We start from the raw sequence: 17,199 nt of genomic DNA, 5'->3' as shown, positions 1-17,199 counted from the left end.
CCTGTTAGGTTCCAAAGCCTGTAAACGCTTTACAGTGGGCACCTAAACCGCCAGACATACTATTTACAGACATATATTAGCTTACCGTATTAACTAGGCTACCTTGGGATAAGAGAAGCTCTTTTTAAATAATATATCTCTTATTTAAATACTATCCTAACAAAGGTCTAAAAATAGTATTTATATATTTNNNAATTTAAAAAAAATTAAAAAAGATTAAAAAATTCATTATAGAGATTTATTAGTAAAACTTCCTTCTATCCTAGTAATTCTTTTAATTATCAAGCTATATAAATAAATACTGAATACTATTATCTTATTAATCTATTTAAATTAGATACCTAGTATTTAGTCCTCCATAAATTGAAGTAACTTGGGCCCTGTTAATCTGGTTTTTACATCCATATCTGCGATGCCAAGAACCATCTCTTCTAACATTCCACCTTTCCCCTCTTCATGGACTGTCAAAAGCTCGTGTAAAGTCTTCTTGATAATTCGCAACCATTTGGTCATTGTTCCTGGCCTCAAGTGCTTCAGGTCCCTTTGAGCGAAGAAGGTCAATGCGCCAATGCAGCGGGGGTGAGAGAAGGTCTGGGAGCGGGATCTTGCGCATCAGATAGAGCATGACGACGCCAAAGGCAAAGATGTCGCCCGCCGGCCCGCGCGTACCATCTTCTAGGTATTCGGGTGGGATATACCAAGGAGATCCGGCGGTATGAACAGTCTTTGCATCAGACGACCACCCGAAATCGATGAGGACCGGGCCCCTCTCCTTGGTGTAGAGGATATTCGAGGGCTTGATATCATTGTGGACGACATCTCGGCTGTGGATGAACTCGAGGGCGTCGGCCATATGGTACAACACCCGCTCCGCTTCGCTGTCATCCAACGTGCAGTAGGGATTCCTTCCACCGTGGCGATGTTTTGCGAGGTCGCGCGCCTCGACATGTTCCATGTAAAGCGCCAACAACCTTACATCAAAGTCATAGAGTCTGGCAATCGCAGGCTATGATCCCGTGAGCAAGAAGCAGCGAGTTGTACATCCACAGTCATCACTTACATGCATGCTCACTCTCATGTGATTCTTCAGCTCTTTCAGGAAATGCGTGCTGACTTGGGATATGACCCTGACGCCGGCACCGGGAACGAAGTCGAGATCGAATACACTGCGCCATACTTTGACCGCTACCAGCTTCCCTGGGATCTTTGAGTGGTGAGCCTTGAAGACCAGTGTGTTGGCTAGCTTCGCGATATTGTCCCTGCGGATCAGTGTGTAATCTTCCTCCCTGGTGGCATTGGCAATCTTGATGGTGGCATCCTGCGGGAGCTCGGTCAACGGATGATCCACGGAGGGGATGTAACCGGCTCGTAGCTCTGAGCCACTGGGGAAGGGAGATGCGCTCGGAGGGACGAGCTCGTTAGGTGGCAGCCTCTGGATGACGGTGGACGCATTCGATGCGTCTGCTGTCACTTGTCCGTCTGCTTTCTCTTTTACATCAGCCACGTCATCGGTCGCCTTGCCCTTGCCCTTTCCATTGTCCTTCAACCGATCGTCCGTTTCCTTTTCTTTTCCTTTGCACGGGGCGATTGAATCTTTCCCCTTCCCTGCTGACTGGTCGTTCGACTGATCGTTTGGCTGGTCGACTGACTGGTTGATTGACCGGTCGTTTGCTACCGACATCTTCGTCCTCTTTGCTGTCGATCCGACGGCTTGCTGTGACAGCATATCAACTGTCCTCTTGCCTTGCGTCAACCGCCTCAGCGTCGCTGTCGTGGCCACATAGCGTCGCGGGAGGACGGTAATGTCAAACATATGTCTGCCTGACAGAGAAAAGCAGTACGAGGAGGGCTGGAGGGCAGTCTTCTCGAGAGCGCCGATCCTGATTGGCCCTTTCCCAGGCACAATCGGCAGTTGTTTGATGACAAGCAACTCCCGCGTATCCAAGATGGTGTTGTTGACGAGCAGCACGGCATCGCTGTTGGGGTCGAAGAAGAGATCCAGTTCTAGCGGCCAAGTCAGTGCTTCCCAGCCGTGTGGATCTTGGGGGGACTTGGCGATGCGTAATCTGATCCCGAAGTCATGCTGCGACTGGGTAAGAGAAAACTCGCCCGTGCCTGTGTGGAGGGCGTGCTTCTCCGACAGCCCGATCTTCTGTGTGCTGATGTCAAGCAAGTCCCCTTTCGTGCCCACTTTGAGAGTGGCCCTTGTGATGCTTCGCCGGCAAGTTATTGCAGGAGAGCCGCGTGTTCTCTGCAGGTTCCGTCTCTGTTGGGCTCCCGCACGCGCGCCCTGCCTGCTTGACTCCCCGCGCTCGGGGACGTTTTCGCGGACCCGATTTCTTGACCTTCCATTGCCGGCGGAGCGAAGCAGCCTGACTGGCTTGTCCTCTTTGCTTGGATCACCCTGGTGTACGGAACGGTTCCGGCTGCTTGACCCGGGCTCAAGCACAGGGCCCTGCAAGGCAGGATGTCTGGTTCCAAGCTTCTTCTTCTTCGATCGGGTATTGTATTCACGTCGCTCGTGTATCATCTGGAGCTGTATCGACGTGAAGGAATTCGTGGAGCCCGAGCAGCTGGGCCAAGCATCCTCGTCCGGTTGAGGATACGTCTGCTTATGGTGCTCAAAGTTCGCTCTCAGTTGGCTGACCGTGAACGCATTAGTTTTCTCCGAGGACGCCGCTTTCTCTGGCCCATTGCGTTGGATGATGGCTTTCAACTCGCTGGAAGTGACTCGGTCCAGGCCCTCCGAAGCCGTGTGGTAGTCCTCGCTGCATGTAGACGACATGGACTCTTCAACGTCGTGCGCCATTTGATCAGGAAGATTTGGAGTACAACAGACGGAAAGAGGCTGGAAAAGAGCAATGGCAATAGCGTAGTCATGAAAGAGGTCGAGAGATGTTAAGGAAGTGCGACAGAAGGATAGTTTTATAGGGAAGTGGATGCATAGAGCAGCACCCTCACATGGCTGTCTAGCATCCTAATAGATCTACACTATATATATCTTTATCATTGCTACTTCTGCTACTATTACTATTAATCTAAATAACTAAGAGATATCTCTACTTTTTACTCTTATGATAATTTACTTTAAGTATAGATATACCTATATATAGATTAAGATAAATTTCAAAATGTGTATCTAGTTTTCTACTTTATATTCTAGATCTTAGTATCCTGAATTGCCAGGTTAAAGGACTGGTTAGCTGCTCCCTTAGTTGAGGCTGCATATTAAACATGACAGCGTCAAACAGGTGCAAGTCGCTGCCGGTCCAATCAATCACTGTCTACAGGTACAATCGACCGTGAATCGATCAGAAAGAGCCGCACAATACTTTTCACGGGAGTCGGGGACAGCAGTCGTGCTGGGGAGCTGCAGTACGCGTCTGTACGCGTCAAGCAAACAAGGGTCGAGTCGCCAATTAGAGCAGTTTGCGTAGGTGGATATGTCGCGATAACCCATGCAGCTGGACAAATACATGTAGGCGAAGCTGCAGAGGAGCTTGTGATTGCAGTAGTCGTGACGTGGCGAAGGACAGCCGCATTGATGTTGGTCCGAGGAGGACTCTGGCCGTCCAGTGAGCTTGAAGATGACAGGGGATCCTGGAACCAGCTCTTTGTTTGTGTTTGTGGCTTGCACTGTACATGTTCGTCTGAGGTTGTGCAATGTTTGCCATTCAAGGCGGGAAACAGTCCAATGAGTTGCATCTTGCATGTATTGGGGTAGCAGACGCCGGAATATTGACAGTTTTCGTAGTTTTAATAGTAGAGAAACTCACCTGTCGTTGAGTTGGGAGATGGGGTCATTTGCCGATTGCCAAAATAGGAAACCAAGATTCCCCGCAAGATGTTAGACTCGGCACTTGGGGAAGCTGGGAAGTCTGACGCCAGCATGGAGAGCTAGGGGAATACTGGAGCGCCGCATCAGCTCACTTTCGAATTGAGCTGATTCGATCTCCATAGATCTGAGCTGAAGTCTAGAAGTTGATGCGTTCCCGTAGCGTCCCTCCATTTCCGCATTAGCCTACCCTGCTGTTATCGCAAGCTACATCGGAGATATCCATGATAAACTGCTGTGATACATACCGATATGCTGGCCGTCTTCATGGCGAGTATCAACAGTGCATGTGGCTTCAATGTCAACGATCCATGACCCTCTGACGAACGGTTGTGCTTGCATTGCGCTGCAAGAGTATCACCTAGGTAGATCTTGAAAGAAGGAGGCGCGTTATTCCAAAGTTGGTGAAGCAGAGGGTGTCTTCTAGCAGGTTGCAGCATTTTCCGACACATGTTGGGAGTGCCTGTGAAAGTGATAGGCCCAGGCATCTGCGGATTCACCAAGATATCCATGCTTGTGCGAGCGATGAGCTTTGGACGAGAAGCCCATCGCAGTAGAGCCCCTTGCTCCTCGGCACTTAAGGGACTGCCAGATACCGTATGATCTTGTAACGGAATCAGATTTCTTGTGACCAATGGCATGTACCTACCGCATCAGACTGTCGAAGAGGTTCCAATTTCTCCCAAGATAGACAAAACAACAACGCTCTAATGGTTGTAACTTTTCGCTTGTTCTCAATGTCCAATACACGGGCATGCAAGCTATCTGGAAATGAACATGCAGACACATCCGCACTTGCACTCTACCCTCGTCAATACTTAAATAGCCACAATCGCCCTTTTAACTGACCTGAAAGATAGTGCTTGTATCCGCTCCATCTCCCCCGTACTACCTTATTGATTTCCACCAAGAGATCTCATAGCCTCATGCTGTAGCACCGTTGAAGCTGCGGGAGTCCGTGTCTCAAACGCCAGCCGCTCGTTTCAGCAGCCGCCAGCGCCAAATGTCGGGCCTCAGCGGCTCAGCGACTGGCTCTCAGCGTCCTGGAATTGCCGTTTCCAGCCTTGGGAGCCCCCTGTAAGAACTGCCGCGTGTGGAAGCGCGGCTGTCGTTTGCGAGATCCACAGCGGCAGCCGGCTTTATTGATGTTGAGTCGATTCACGATCCATCGGCTTTAGTGAGCGAATGATGCACCAATCAGTCCATCTTTGAGTGTCGATATTGAATCATAAAAGCACATTGCTCATTTCAGATAGAGGCTATTGTTCACGCTCACAGCTTGCATCTCTTTGACCCCTGCCCGCAAGTGAACGCTACACACATGTATTGTACTGCACATCAACCGCCAATCGAGACCCTTGTCCGTGGTTCACGACAATCGCCAACATTTGACCACCTCCCAGCCAATTGTTCACCCCCCGCGCCACCCTCATGATGCAAAGCGCCAGCCCAAGCGGCGAAAATCATTCATGCCCGTCAAACCGATTTGCGCTCTTCTGGCCTTGTTTTTCTTTTGTTTCTAAACACCCTTTATCGCTTTGATTGTCGCGCGGCTAGCCAATCCAAGCCACCGGCCTGTGGCAATCTGCAGCAGCATGAACATGAAATCAAGCCTGTCCGGTTTCTCCCTTTGGCTGCCTCTTTGAACACCCCCAGCGTGGAGGTTTGATACGCGTAACTTGTTTTCTGGTCCAATCTCTTTGACAAGGGTTCCGGGAGTGAAGAGAAGTTGAGTCGGATGTGAGCAGCCGCGTGTGTAGCAGCCGAAGCCTCATTCACACAATCATGGCTATTAGCTCGGCCCACGGTCTAGAGTATATAGAGGCGTGATCCGTCTGCCACATGCGCCCAAGCTCTTTCTTTGTTTGCGATCAAGTTCTCATTTTGCCGTATAGAAGTGCATCCTGGCGATACATTCTTTATAACCTCTCATTTCTAATAAACCTCAGTCACCATGTCTTCTTTATTAAGATTCGCTGTTCTCATTCCCTTAATATTCTCCTTAGTCGCCTTCGTCTTGACCAACTTGGCGTTGTTTGCCGGGCATCAGAAGGGCTTCATGGAGGAATATGCCGTCATCAGGGTATGTAGACTCATCTTCACTCGAAATACTCAATCAACAAGTTGCTAACCTCGACACAGCTAAACACGTCCATGCTGGGCCAAGACATGTTCCAAAGCGACGACAGCTCAGACAGCAGCAGCAGCAGCGACGACTCTGACGACGGCGACAGCCTCTGGGACAAGATCACAGGCAAGGTGGACGACATCAAGGACGATGTCAAGGGCAAGATCAGCGACATCGTGGGCGACATTGCGGATGACCTCGCCGACGAGCTGGGCATCAGCGACTGGTACTCGCTTCACATCATGAACGCCTGCATGGGCAGCTTTGGATCCAACGCGACGACGTCGCACTACAAGCTCAACACGACCAACTGCACCACGTCGTCTCCGGCCAGTGAGTCCCATGATACCTCCGTAACTTGACAAAGGAACAAACTCCAAGCTAACTCCCACAGACCGCTTCAACCTCACCGAGATCCTCGACCACCAGCTCTCCATCGGCCCCCTAGACATCAACCTCGCCGACATCCACTGGCCCGGCGGCATCCAGAGCAGCATCGACACCCTCAACGGCGCCCTGCTGGCCCTCTTCGTCTTCTACGTGCTCGGCGTCGGCTTCAGCGGCCTCTCCATGCTGGCCTGCGTCCCCGCACTCCTGCTGCAGGACAAGAGGCTCGTCCTCATGGTCAACGGCGCCCTGGCGTCGCTGGCCGCCGCCACAATTACCCTCGGCAGCATCATCGCCACGGCCGCGTCCGCCGTCGCCGTGAGCGCCATCAACGACAAGGGCGAGCCGGTCACCCTCGTCGCTACCCAGGGGACCAAGTTCTACGGGTTGACCTGGGCTGCGGCCGCGTTGATGATTGTGTCGGCCCTGTTTTGGGTGGGCAAGTTCGCGTTCTTGTGGAAGAGGGAGAAGAGGGAGCGGGAGAGGTACTCCAAGGAGAGGTTCTGAGGTGAAACTCCACCTTGTTGGGTGTTTTAACCTGGTGCTGGCGCTGGGTGACTATTTTGGCCATTTAATGGCCATTTAATATTGCAATGTTGTTTCTTTTGTCTGCTCGTTTGATCTGAGCATGGGCTGGACATGGATGGATGGGTGAATGGATCAAAAGGGTTGGAATGCAACTTACAGGCAGCTGAAGACAAAAGCTCAAGGCAAAACGCCACGAGATCCGCGCACAGAAGCGATGAGACTAATAAGACATAATGAGCATAACGCTCATATCTTCACATCTAACACTTCAATGCTGCATAAAAAAGTGAAGCCATCGTCAACGCAATTACCGCGACATATCTGCTGATAACCCCGTTGTTCCTCCTCGCTTATCCCACAAACCCCACGCGAACAACGCACCAGCCGCAGCGCCATCTGCGTCATGTCTTGCCTAAACAGGAAATGAGCGAGAAGCTCGTGGACAGCTGTCGATCTTGGGCACGAATCTTGCAATCCAAGTCCAACGGCCCCCCCTTTTTATCTTCGGAGCATCCCGTCTTTTACCCACAACTCATACCTACTATAAATAAATAGCCTCGGCTACGATGCGTCATCGTCAATTCATCCCAGAAGTCCCAACGACTTTGTCCAGCAGCAGTGTGAGAGAGAAACGTGAAAATGAGCTCCTCCTCCTCCTCCAAACGCCCGGCGATGACGCCCTCTCGCGACGTCGAATATGGGGGTGTCAGTGAGACGCATTCGCTGCTGGATAAGGGGAGGACAAAGGTGACGCGCTTCTTTCACGGGTTTGTGGATTTTGCGTTTCAGGGCAACATTTTGCAGCTTGCGTTTGGTTTGATGTGAGTTCCTCTTGTCCTGCTGCATTTGTTCAATTTCAGTGGCAAGCAAAGCAGCAACACCAGAGTGAGAAGAAGCATTCAGCTACTATTTACATCACACACACAACCACGCACACACACACAACCACCATCACATCAACATCAGGAATCAAAGACTTCTATCACTAACAAACGCCAGCCTCGCCGCCGCCTTCACCGACCTCGTCAAGTCCTTCGTCAGCGCCATCCTCATGCCCCCCATCTCCGTCATCCTCCCCATCAACAAGAACATTGAAGAAAAGTTTGCCGTCCTGCGCCCCGGCCCGCACTACAACGCCTCGGCCCCCAACGGCGGCTACAACACGCTGCACCAGGCGCAGTCCGACGGCGCCGTCGTCATGGCGTACGGCACCTTTGTTTACCAGATGGTGTCGTTTGTCATGGTTGGCTTTTCGCTGTACGGGCTGGCGCACGTGTATGAGCTTGTGGGCACGGATCCGATCATCAAGTATTCCAAGAAGTGCCCGTACTGCTTGAAGAGGATCAATGAGAAGGTGATGTTGCCTTTTTTTTCTTTTTTTTACTTTTAATAACATGTCTATGTTATCCAATGGGAATAGGGTTTTCAAGGGAAGGAAAGCTGACAGAGGGAACTTGGATGTGCAGTCTCGTCGGTGTGTCAACTGCAGCAGCTGGCTCGACGGCAGAGAAGACGTCGACGCAATAAACCCAACCTCTACATCCTTTTCCAGCCAACGCTCATAAGACCACCAACCACCAGCAAACGCCAAATCCCATCATTCTGAACACAACGAAACGAACCCAAACCAAACCAAGCCCAGCCCCCAGAGGAAAACAGAAAAGCGAGCAATCAGACATGATCCGAATACAGCCCTAGTCCAACCCCCGACGAATACCCCATACTCCCAATCCTCCTCTCATCGAAATACCTCTCCTTCAAGTACGCATCGCCAACGTCGTTCCACCGAACCCTCTTGTTCTTCTTCCTGGTGGTGCTCGTTTTGCCACCGCGCGCAGAAGCCACCAGACAGGCTGTCGCGCAGATGAGCAGCACCATGCACGCGAAGATGAGCAAGGCCATGACTGTGGAGGCGGCGGCGTCTAGGGGGGTGGTGGCGGAGAAGCTGTGGTAGCGGCTGTGCGAGGGGAAGTTCATGTTGGCGTGTGAATTGTGGTGATTTGATAGGGATTGCACAGAGTGCCGGCAGTGAGATTGTTGTAGAGTTTTGAAGAGAACGGCGTTTTTGGGTAGAGAGTGAGAGTTTGTGATGGACTGCCGACTCGTCCTCGACGAGCTGCAAGGGGCATATAAGTGCTTGAAATGAATCTAGAATAACGGTAGAGGGCAGAGAATTGACTGCAGAACGGTCCGATAGTTTCAAGCTGTTCATTAACAAAGGCATGCATGCATACGGAGTACAATGCGCCCTTTCAGCCCGTGTCCAAACAAGGCAAAAAGTGACCAGAAACGCCGTTTATCATTGTGCTACATCCTTCCTGGGGTATACATTGCAGCGAATTCATGTACAGTAAATGGCTTTGTTCAAATCTCATTCAGATTCATCCAGCGCGCAATGCTCAAAATATCTCCAACGCTGTTCATACCTACCCATCGATACATGTCTTGGCCGGTTCCATTTACAGCATCATAGCGCTGCCGAGAATGGCAGCAACACCAGCCAACAGTCCGTTGCGAGCGTTCAGAATACCGGCAGCGTTGGTCGTCGTGGGCCCGGCAGTCGATGACGAAACGGTCTGAGTGCCAGTCTGAGTGCCGGTCTGGGTGCCGGTGGTGGTCGTCTGCTTGGCGAGGGTCGTAGGGGAAGCTCCGGAAGAAGCAGTCGTCTGAGAAGCCGCGGAAGAGCCGGTGCCGGTGGGAGCCGAAGCATCGGTGGCCGTGGCGCCGGGAGTGGCCTGGAGCTTGTCGAGGCCAGCGGTGACGGTGACGGGCAGCTGCAGGTCCAGGAAGGTGACGGTGCCGACGCTGGCGGTGGCCATGGTGTTGCCGTTGCCGTCGTCCTGGGTGACGGAGGCGCTGCAGGAGGCGACATCGCTCGCGCTGTTGAGCTTGCATTGGGCGGCCTCGGTGCTGTTTACAGTGTAAGCTTGGACTCCTGGGATGGGTCTTGAGTTCTGTCTCGTTCTTCGAAAACGATGTGAAGTCCCAAGCATATCACGAGCAGGATATGACTTACTAAGCGCCATCGTCTCCAGAGTAAGACATGGTGAAGCCATAAGTGCTCGGACCTTGAGTGACGGTCTCGCTCTCCGCGAAGCCGCAATCCTCAGCGGCAGTTCCTGGCGGGCATCCTACGGCATAGGTCGTGGCCGTGCTGTCGGCGGCGATGACGGAGGCGACGAGGGGCTGGGGATCGGCAAAGGGCAGCAGAAGCTTGACGGTGGTGGTTTGAGCGGCCAGGACGGCGCTGGCGAAGGCGAGAAGAGCGAGTGAGCGAGCCATGGTTGGTTGAGTCGTGGAGCGAACGAGTTGTGATGGCGACTGTTGTTTCTGGTCGGTTGTCGAGGTAGTTGTATAGCTGTGTGTATATAGTTGGACTTGTATGGGTTCTCGGACTTAATCACGAGTGAGCGAGTGACTGTGCTTGGCTGATCGTCGACTGAACGAGTGGATTCGCGATGGCCAAAAAAAGAGGAAAAGGAACCGCACGACTCGAGCCTGGAGACGGCAGCTTTTAAACGTCTTTTTCGATCCTGTCAACAACGCGCGACTATTGCTCCCCTTTCCCCTTCAAGGTAGCGCTGCGCATATGCTAGTCTCGGCGATTGACTTTATAAGTTAGATCGCGGAACTGGAAATTGCCTTAGTCGGTTGAATCTCACGATCTTTAGCCGAGGAGGATTTCTGTTGCCCTCGCAGCTGTTCGTACTGTACGAGATGTAGGTATGCCGGCATCCGGGGGCTCGTCGCTGCGAGAAACGCCTTGAATCGGCGGAGAAATGGCATCGTGAGCGACTCTTTCCTGTCTGAGTCATCGAAGTGGTTCACATTGGACGCGTTGAGCCGCTGGGATCAGCATCGCCTTGCTTCTGCTGCCGATCGATCTCGCAGTGATAAGGTTCGTTCGTGGCCATGATTCGAAATTAGCAAGCTTTGCATGGATGGCCAATTTCGCCCCTGGCTAAAACGCTTGGGTCTGGCGGGAGGCGGCATTAGCATGACAGTTGATCCAGTTTTCCACGTCTCCATGTGCCTTTTTCTGTGCTTTCTCGCGTGGACTGGGCGCAGTTTCGGCGGCGGAGAGAGCAGCCTAGGTGCAAGCCCCGTTGTCGTACGATGAAAGAGCAAATGCAACCTGGATTCGCGGCTGGTTTCGTCGTTTGACTTCTTCCAATTGAGCCGTTCGATACTGTTTCCATCAACAATGTGAGCATATGTGAGTGTACGAAATAAGTCTTCTTGAAACCCCCGGCAAATGTTTGCTGCCTCTGCAAGTGGCTGCGGTTGAAGCTCGAACGGGCAATCTGTGCTCCTTGGCTTGCCGCTTTTCGCTTATTGAGTTGGCAACAAGATGATTATGTGTAACTGTCTTTCGGGGGAGGCTGTGATTTGGCGGCGATACACATGCAGAATGACTTTGATGTTTATCTCATCCGAGTCCTTCATGTTGCCAACAGCTTGCCAAGGCATATCCCGTGACATGTCATCCGAATACCACCTTGCCTTCCAGTTGTCAGCATCGATACCTTACCCAACAGAGAGATGGAGTCCCTTGCTCTCTACTGCCTGAGGTATTTGGTATCTACAAGACATGGATTCAATGCTGCCACATTCCGCACTTCCGCTCACTTGCCGAGGATGCTCTGCAGTCTCCACCGAGATAACGGCAGATATGCGGTAGGCGGACTTGCCTGCTGCACAATATGCGCCTATCCGGCATCCCTGGCTCTTTTCTTGGCAGCCAAGAGCCGGCATCCCACCCTCTCAGACCTTGTCTTGGCACGGCCTTGGCAGCCCGGCGGTTTGACTCGCAAAGCCCGCAAAGGGCGGCATCGACCGAAGAGTGAGGGAAAGAACGAAATAACGAAGACAAATCATGCGTGGCAGAATTTGGTTCCATTTCCTTTGGGGTAAAGGAGAATGCCAAGACGGCCGTTGATTTCCTTCCCTTGTCTTTTGAGGTGTTGCTGCCTTGCGCCTGCCTCTTGGGTTCGCGGTCTGGGTCTGCCGTGGAGGAAAGTTGCTGGATTCGTACTTGCCTCGAGTTTTGGGTACGGTTGGGAAGTTGCTGGTGACGGGCTTGGTAGTTGGGGGATCCTGCTTGAACTCAATCCTTCAAGAGTTCATTCGCCCGGCTCTCCTGTATGAGCTCTTCGTAGCCTCTTCACCGTAAGTGTAAATATAGGTTGTCGGCATTATAGCATTTATAGCATCGTATTCCAGAATTAGTATATGTGGATGGCTCTCGTTCATCTCATGTTTTTCGTCCTTAGGGTTTTATCCATCGCCTTTCAAGAGAATGCGATTATTCATCTAATCCGCTCCAGGAAAGAGCAACGAGCAGAAAAAGGAGCCCAGCAAATGCCAAGACATGACGGAGAAAACCCCCTTCATAGCGGCACTCGCCCTAAACCCAATTGGCCGCCAGGAGAGCAGAGGTCCCGACTCTTGGCATCGTGGAACCAAAATCGCTAGTATTTCACCCTTGATGCTTCCCATGCCATGGACCGTGTCGGCCCTCTGCTGGTCCCCCGGCTGAAACTCTGCCGTTTTGTCCTCCATCTTCATCTTCATCGCAGCCTCTTCCATGCATTCACGGGTCCGTCTTGCTCGCCCCGGCATGTGGTGACGGCCACGACTCGAGCCTTGTCTGTGCCCGTCTCCCTTATCGCTGCCGTCTGCCGGGCTTTGCGCCGTGAGCCAACCGACCGCGTGGGTGCGCACATTTGAGACTCGATCCTCGACAAATCGTCTCCCGATATTTAATCGACGCTCGAGAATCTGTATCGCCCGTGTCCAACCTCCCAGGCCGCCCTTCGCTTGGTGTCGCGACGACCTCGTCTGTCGGAGTCATTGCGCTACGAAGCCGCACCAGTCCCTAAGGCGACATCTCACCATGGCCGGGTTTGCTCCCAAAGCCTGGCCGGCAGCGTTGCAGGCTTTGCTCGCCGTGGTCGCTCTATGTCCTGCCAACGCGATGGCACACGACGACGCTCAGCGAACGACGGCACCAACACCAACTGTGACCGAGGCCCCCATTTATCTGCCGTACTATGACGAGCGCTCGTGGTCGCTGGTACGAGGGAGCGTCGTTTCGACAGTATGCGCAGCCCACTCACTACATTTTGCTGCGGCGTCAACATTCAATCCGCCTGCGTTTGGAGATGGGCGGTCCAGTTATGGTTAACACGGCATGTAGGATCCCTCCGCCAGCAGGACAACATTCACCATCTTCTGCCCGACGCAAACGCCCCCAGCATGCGACCTGGCCCTCGAATTCCCCTTTGTCATTGTGGAAGGGCCCGAAACGCTCGAGTTCCACGGAACGGTAACCTCGACATAGTGAGTTAATCTGCGCTGGTGACCTGCTCAGTCGGTGTAGCGGTAGGAAAGGGTTCGTGGGCTAACTTTACGTCAAAGCATTGCTGACGTAGAGTGCGACTTGAACGGCACGACGGCCGCAACGTGCTCGGGTTACTCGAGCTACAAAGCCGGTTACACAAACGGGCGCCTCACTGGACCTACGCAGCTTTCGTGGACATCCACCTTTACGGGATCCGAGGTGCAATGGGGAACCCTGACGATGGCCGATGCCCCAGGCGCAACCGACGACTCCTTTGACCCCAACGCAACCATGACGGCGCCCACAGCTCCCTCCGGGATGATGTACGAACCTTCACCTACGTCGATGGGATCGAGCTTGCGCGTCTCCGGATTGCGATCGCTGTGTGGCATCGTGGCTGGCATTATTGTTGCGTGCCTGGTATCATAATGGTCCATGCACTCGCCGTCGAATCATGGAGATGAATAGAGTTGGAGGATGGCCATGGCTGGTTCGAGGGAGAGATCCGAGACTCGGGACCGTGCTCTTTCGGGGTTTCTTCCTCCCTTTGTTCACATCTGTTCGGGAAGCGTTATGAGCGTGTTGTGCCCTCCCTGCGATTTGTCTTTTCACCAGCATATAAGGCGTTTGTAATTGTGGCTTGAAAGCGCGGAGTTTGGGATTTGGTCAACGTGTCTTGTTGTTCTTTAATTCTGTGGCCATGGAGTATCTGATTTAAAATGCGGTAAAACCTTCGGCGGATGCTGGGTACTTTATGCATGGAGGGCCGTGTGTCTTCGGGTTGTTTCGCTGTGCATGGAGTGTGATGTGGCTCAGCGGTGGCCATGCCGGCTTGCTCAGATAAGTATGGCAACGGCATGCATCACCTGGTATTCTTATCCTTCTTCTTAGCTTCTACTGATCATTCTATCTGATGTCTATATATGGCTTCTGACCCAGATGATGAGCTGCGATAGCCAACAGATTCACACCCTTGTCGACCGGGTGGACCTGACAGTTTCAGGCCCCTGTCGCGAAGTCGGCTTGAAGCGCTGTCATCCAGTCCTGCGCTTCTGAAGAAGCCAGTGGTTGGCTGAGCACAGCCGCTTCTTCACTACAGCCAATCCCGCCGGCTATCCTGCCTCTTTTCCTTTGACCGATGTTCTATTCACTGAACTATTTGCTGTTTTGCCGCGCGGACACGTGAAACGATGAACCCGAAAGAAGTGGCTTCATGCTTATTCCCTGCTACACAAGGACACACGAGATGAGATACAAGGCTCCTCTCAGTCGCCACAGACCGCAAAAAGATCCGCCGAGGCCCCCTCCCTGGCAGCATCGCGCCTAAATGCAGATGCTACCACGATCTGAGGCTCTAGCACCCAGAGACATGGTTGAGCGTTCCGCCGTGGCCAAACCTATCAAGTCGATTCGGTCCTATAAACCGGACAGTTACGCTGGATGGACCCCAGACAAGCGCTTGAACCGACGGCTGAGTGACTTTCCATTGGACTGAGAGGCACGCTTTTGAGCCGAGAAAAGAATAGAGGCTCGGGCCCGAGATCTTGGCTTCCTTGTTTGGCCAAGAGGATGCACCGGGCGAAACAAGATGCACGGGGAAAGGGCTGAGTGCGACCTGTTGTGACGGGGAATTGCTCTTGACTACCTGTAACTTGTTCCAGGCTCATGCCTGGTGCGCGTTGATTCATCCATCCAAGGCTCCTTTTTATTCTGCGAGCTCTCCCGTTGCTCTGTTTCTGCTCATACTTGTCAAGCTTTGCTCAGCTCTCACTCTTTTCTTCCCCCCTTTCTCTGTGGTGTTCTTGTTTGCTTTGGATTTCTTTTGTTCCAGGAACTTGCACTTGCGTCTCTCCACTCTTTCAATCGGCCTATCCTTGTTGGTCCTTGTCCCTGTTTTCCCGTTCCCTATTGTGAGGTGGCGACGATTGAGTATTGACCCCCTCTTATTGTTGAGCGACTTACGACCTGCATTCATCCGGTCTTTTTTCAACCCTATTGTTTGCCGCACGGTCTGGTCGTGTTTTTTTCTTCTTCCTCTTCTTTATTTTCTCTTCTCTTCTTGGGCCTTTTTATTCAGTCTTCCAGGTTGAAGATTGATCTTTTGTTTCTTCAAACTTCTTGCATTGATACACTTGGCCCCGGCTTTGAAACGGACGACTAGTGCTGGACACGATATCGATCGATTCCGCTACACTCTTTTGCCGTGCACAAAAACAAGAGCAGCATGAAGTTCTTCAAGAGCCTGAACATCGCTGCGGCTGGGAGCTCCGTCATTACGGCTCCCGTCTCCCTGGATGTCAAGAGTCTATGTGAGTATAGCTTCAACTCGTGTAAGACGGCGAATGGACTAACACCAAACTCACAACAGCGTCGGTCCGAAATGTCGCGGCCACTCTTGCATTCGACACCATGTCCTACTACAAGGGCAACCTCTCCTCGGCGGACTCCATAAACATGGGGGACCTCCAGGATCCGTACTACTGGTGGACGGCCGGCGCGCTCTGGGGCGCGATGCTGGACTACTATCACCTCACCGGGGACCCGTCATACAACGACGTGGTGATCCAGGCTCTGCTGGCGCCGACGAATCTTGGAACAGAGAACGCCTACATGCCGGCGGAGCACGCCTTTGAGGAGGGCAACGACGACCTCTTCTTCTGGGGCGCGGCTGCCATCGCCGCGGCTGAGCGCAACTTTCCGCAGCCGGACCGTTCGCTGCCGTCGTGGCTGGACCTGGGAGCTAACGTCTTCAACCAGCTCGCAAGCCGCTGGAACACGCAGCACTGCGGCGGCGGTCTCCTGTGGCAGATTTACGAGTCCAACCCCAACGGCATGACGTACAAGAACAGCGTTAGCAACGGCGGCTTCTTCCAGATTGCGGCGCGCATGGCGCGGGCCACTGGCAACGACACGTATCTCGAGTGGGCGGAGAAGGTCTGGGACTGGTCCATGGACATTGGCTTCATCGACCCCGACTGGTTCCACGTCTACGACGGCGCGGGCATCGACACCAACTGCACCAAGACGAACCCGGCCTCGTTCACGTACACCAGCGGCATCTACCTGCACGGGGCGGCCGTCATGGCCAACTACACGGGCAAGCCGGAGTGGAAAGAGCGGGCCGAGAAGCTGCTGGACGGTGCCGTCTGGTTCTTTCACCCGCCCAACGTGGACGCCACGGCTATGTACGAGGCGTGCGAGACGGTGGAGAGGTGCAACGCGGACCAGACGACGTTCAAGGGCTACCTGGCGCGCTTCATGTGGCAGGCAACGCAGATGGTGCCCTCTCTGCGCAGCAAAGTCGAGAGCCTGCTCGTCACCAGCGCCAAAGCCGCGGCGGGCACCTGCACGGGAGGGTCGACCGGCCGCGCCTGTGGCCAGAAGTGGTACGTGGGCAAGTTTGACGGCATTCCCGGGTTCGGACAACAGATGTGTGCGCTGGAGGCGATTCAGGGCCTGCTGATTAGCGAGGCGGCTCCCCCCCTCGAGGCCAAGGACATCAAGGTTGTGCGGGACGTTGACTGGAGCGCCATCGGCGGCGGCGGAAAGGATTTGCCTACGAATGCGTCGCAGCAGACGACGGCGAAGAGGGGGAATGTGAGCGAGGCGCAGCCGACGGAGAATGCGGCGGGGAGGATGCTGGATGTGGGATTGGGGTCTTTGGTGGTTTTGGGATTGGGATGGATGGTGGCTATTTGAAGGGATAGTGACTGACCTTGTGCTAGGTCCTTTTATCGGCTGCAAGCCTTGCTTTCCCTCATTGCATCTAGATTCTCCTTTTCCTGATTCTGATTCATTCTTGTATAATGTGTAAGTTATAATGAGCGCGGCTGGTGATGATTGTTAGATATAGAGTGCTGCGGCTCTGTGATAGAATAGACGAGGCTGCTTTTGGGCGGATAGATGTATACGCTTTCTATTCAAATCTACTTTTTTTTCTATTTTCTAAGATGGCGTTCATACCCACCTCGCCAACCA

General features: G+C 53.1%; 9 protein-coding genes across 9 annotated transcripts; 5 read left to right on the top strand and 4 right to left on the bottom strand.

The window, feature by feature from the left end:
- Positions 1 to 454: 454 nt before the first annotated feature.
- Positions 455 to 2,809, bottom strand: CCMA1212_004346 (Aurora kinase B; the record flags this gene model as incomplete). Its single annotated transcript, XM_073701653.1, has 2 exons — positions 455 to 1,006; positions 1,061 to 2,809. The coding sequence occupies 2 exons, from the start codon at positions 2,807 to 2,809 to the stop codon at positions 455 to 457; spliced, it is 2,301 nt and encodes a 766-aa protein (XP_073559650.1).
- Positions 2,810 to 5,789: 2,980 nt separating this feature from the next.
- Positions 5,790 to 6,857, top strand: CCMA1212_004345 (SUR7 family protein pun1; the record flags this gene model as incomplete). Its single annotated transcript, XM_073701652.1, has 3 exons — positions 5,790 to 5,918; positions 5,978 to 6,296; positions 6,358 to 6,857. 3 exons carry the CDS (start codon positions 5,790 to 5,792, stop codon positions 6,855 to 6,857), a joined length of 948 nt encoding a protein of 315 aa, XP_073559455.1.
- Positions 6,858 to 7,417: 560 nt separating this feature from the next.
- CCMA1212_004344 (Anditomin synthesis protein L) lies at positions 7,418 to 8,443 on the top strand (the record flags this gene model as incomplete). The annotated part of the gene is made up of 3 exons (XM_073701651.1): positions 7,418 to 7,699; positions 7,878 to 8,232; positions 8,309 to 8,443. The coding sequence occupies exons 1-3, from the start codon at positions 7,518 to 7,520 to the stop codon at positions 8,441 to 8,443; spliced, it is 672 nt and encodes a 223-aa protein (XP_073559653.1). The 5' UTR covers positions 7,418 to 7,517.
- A 106-nt stretch (positions 8,444 to 8,549) lies between these two features.
- On the bottom strand, positions 8,550 to 8,855 carry CCMA1212_004343 (uncharacterized protein; the record flags this gene model as incomplete). The annotated part of the gene is made up of 1 exon (XM_073701650.1): positions 8,550 to 8,855. One exon carries the CDS (start codon positions 8,853 to 8,855, stop codon positions 8,550 to 8,552), a length of 306 nt encoding a protein of 101 aa, XP_073559654.1.
- Positions 8,856 to 9,337: 482 nt separating this feature from the next.
- Positions 9,338 to 10,160, bottom strand: CCMA1212_004342 (uncharacterized protein; the record flags this gene model as incomplete). Its single annotated transcript, XM_073701649.1, has 2 exons — positions 9,338 to 9,788; positions 9,895 to 10,160. 2 exons carry the CDS (start codon positions 10,158 to 10,160, stop codon positions 9,338 to 9,340), a joined length of 717 nt encoding a protein of 238 aa, XP_073559465.1.
- Positions 10,161 to 11,475: 1,315 nt separating this feature from the next.
- On the bottom strand, positions 11,476 to 11,964 carry CCMA1212_004341 (uncharacterized protein; the record flags this gene model as incomplete). The annotated part of the gene is made up of 1 exon (XM_073701648.1): positions 11,476 to 11,964. A coding segment is annotated over one exon (489 nt), but the record flags the coding sequence as incomplete, so codon positions are not given.
- A 416-nt stretch (positions 11,965 to 12,380) lies between these two features.
- CCMA1212_004340 (uncharacterized protein) lies at positions 12,381 to 12,608 on the top strand (the record flags this gene model as incomplete). The annotated part of the gene is made up of 1 exon (XM_073701647.1): positions 12,381 to 12,608. The coding sequence occupies one exon, from the start codon at positions 12,381 to 12,383 to the stop codon at positions 12,606 to 12,608; it is 228 nt and encodes a 75-aa protein (XP_073559656.1).
- Positions 12,609 to 12,774: 166 nt separating this feature from the next.
- Positions 12,775 to 13,650, top strand: CCMA1212_004339 (uncharacterized protein; the record flags this gene model as incomplete). The annotated part of the gene is made up of 3 exons (XM_073701646.1): positions 12,775 to 12,954; positions 13,078 to 13,220; positions 13,299 to 13,650. The coding sequence occupies 3 exons, from the start codon at positions 12,775 to 12,777 to the stop codon at positions 13,648 to 13,650; spliced, it is 675 nt and encodes a 224-aa protein (XP_073559936.1).
- A 1,795-nt stretch (positions 13,651 to 15,445) lies between these two features.
- CCMA1212_004338 (Mannan endo-1,6-alpha-mannosidase DCW1) lies at positions 15,446 to 16,920 on the top strand (the record flags this gene model as incomplete). Its single annotated transcript, XM_073701645.1, has 2 exons — positions 15,446 to 15,530; positions 15,590 to 16,920. The coding sequence occupies 2 exons, from the start codon at positions 15,446 to 15,448 to the stop codon at positions 16,918 to 16,920; spliced, it is 1,416 nt and encodes a 471-aa protein (XP_073559610.1).
- Between the last annotated feature and the right edge of the window lie 279 nt (positions 16,921 to 17,199).

This window comes from Trichoderma ghanense, assembly GCF_004382785.1.
Source record: "Trichoderma ghanense strain CCMA-1212 chromosome Unknown scaffold_4, whole genome shotgun sequence".
Classification (NCBI taxonomy): domain Eukaryota; kingdom Fungi; phylum Ascomycota; class Sordariomycetes; order Hypocreales; family Hypocreaceae; genus Trichoderma; species Trichoderma ghanense.
Note: the sequence above shows the minus strand (reverse complement) of the source record. Positions and strands in the feature narration are given on the sequence as shown.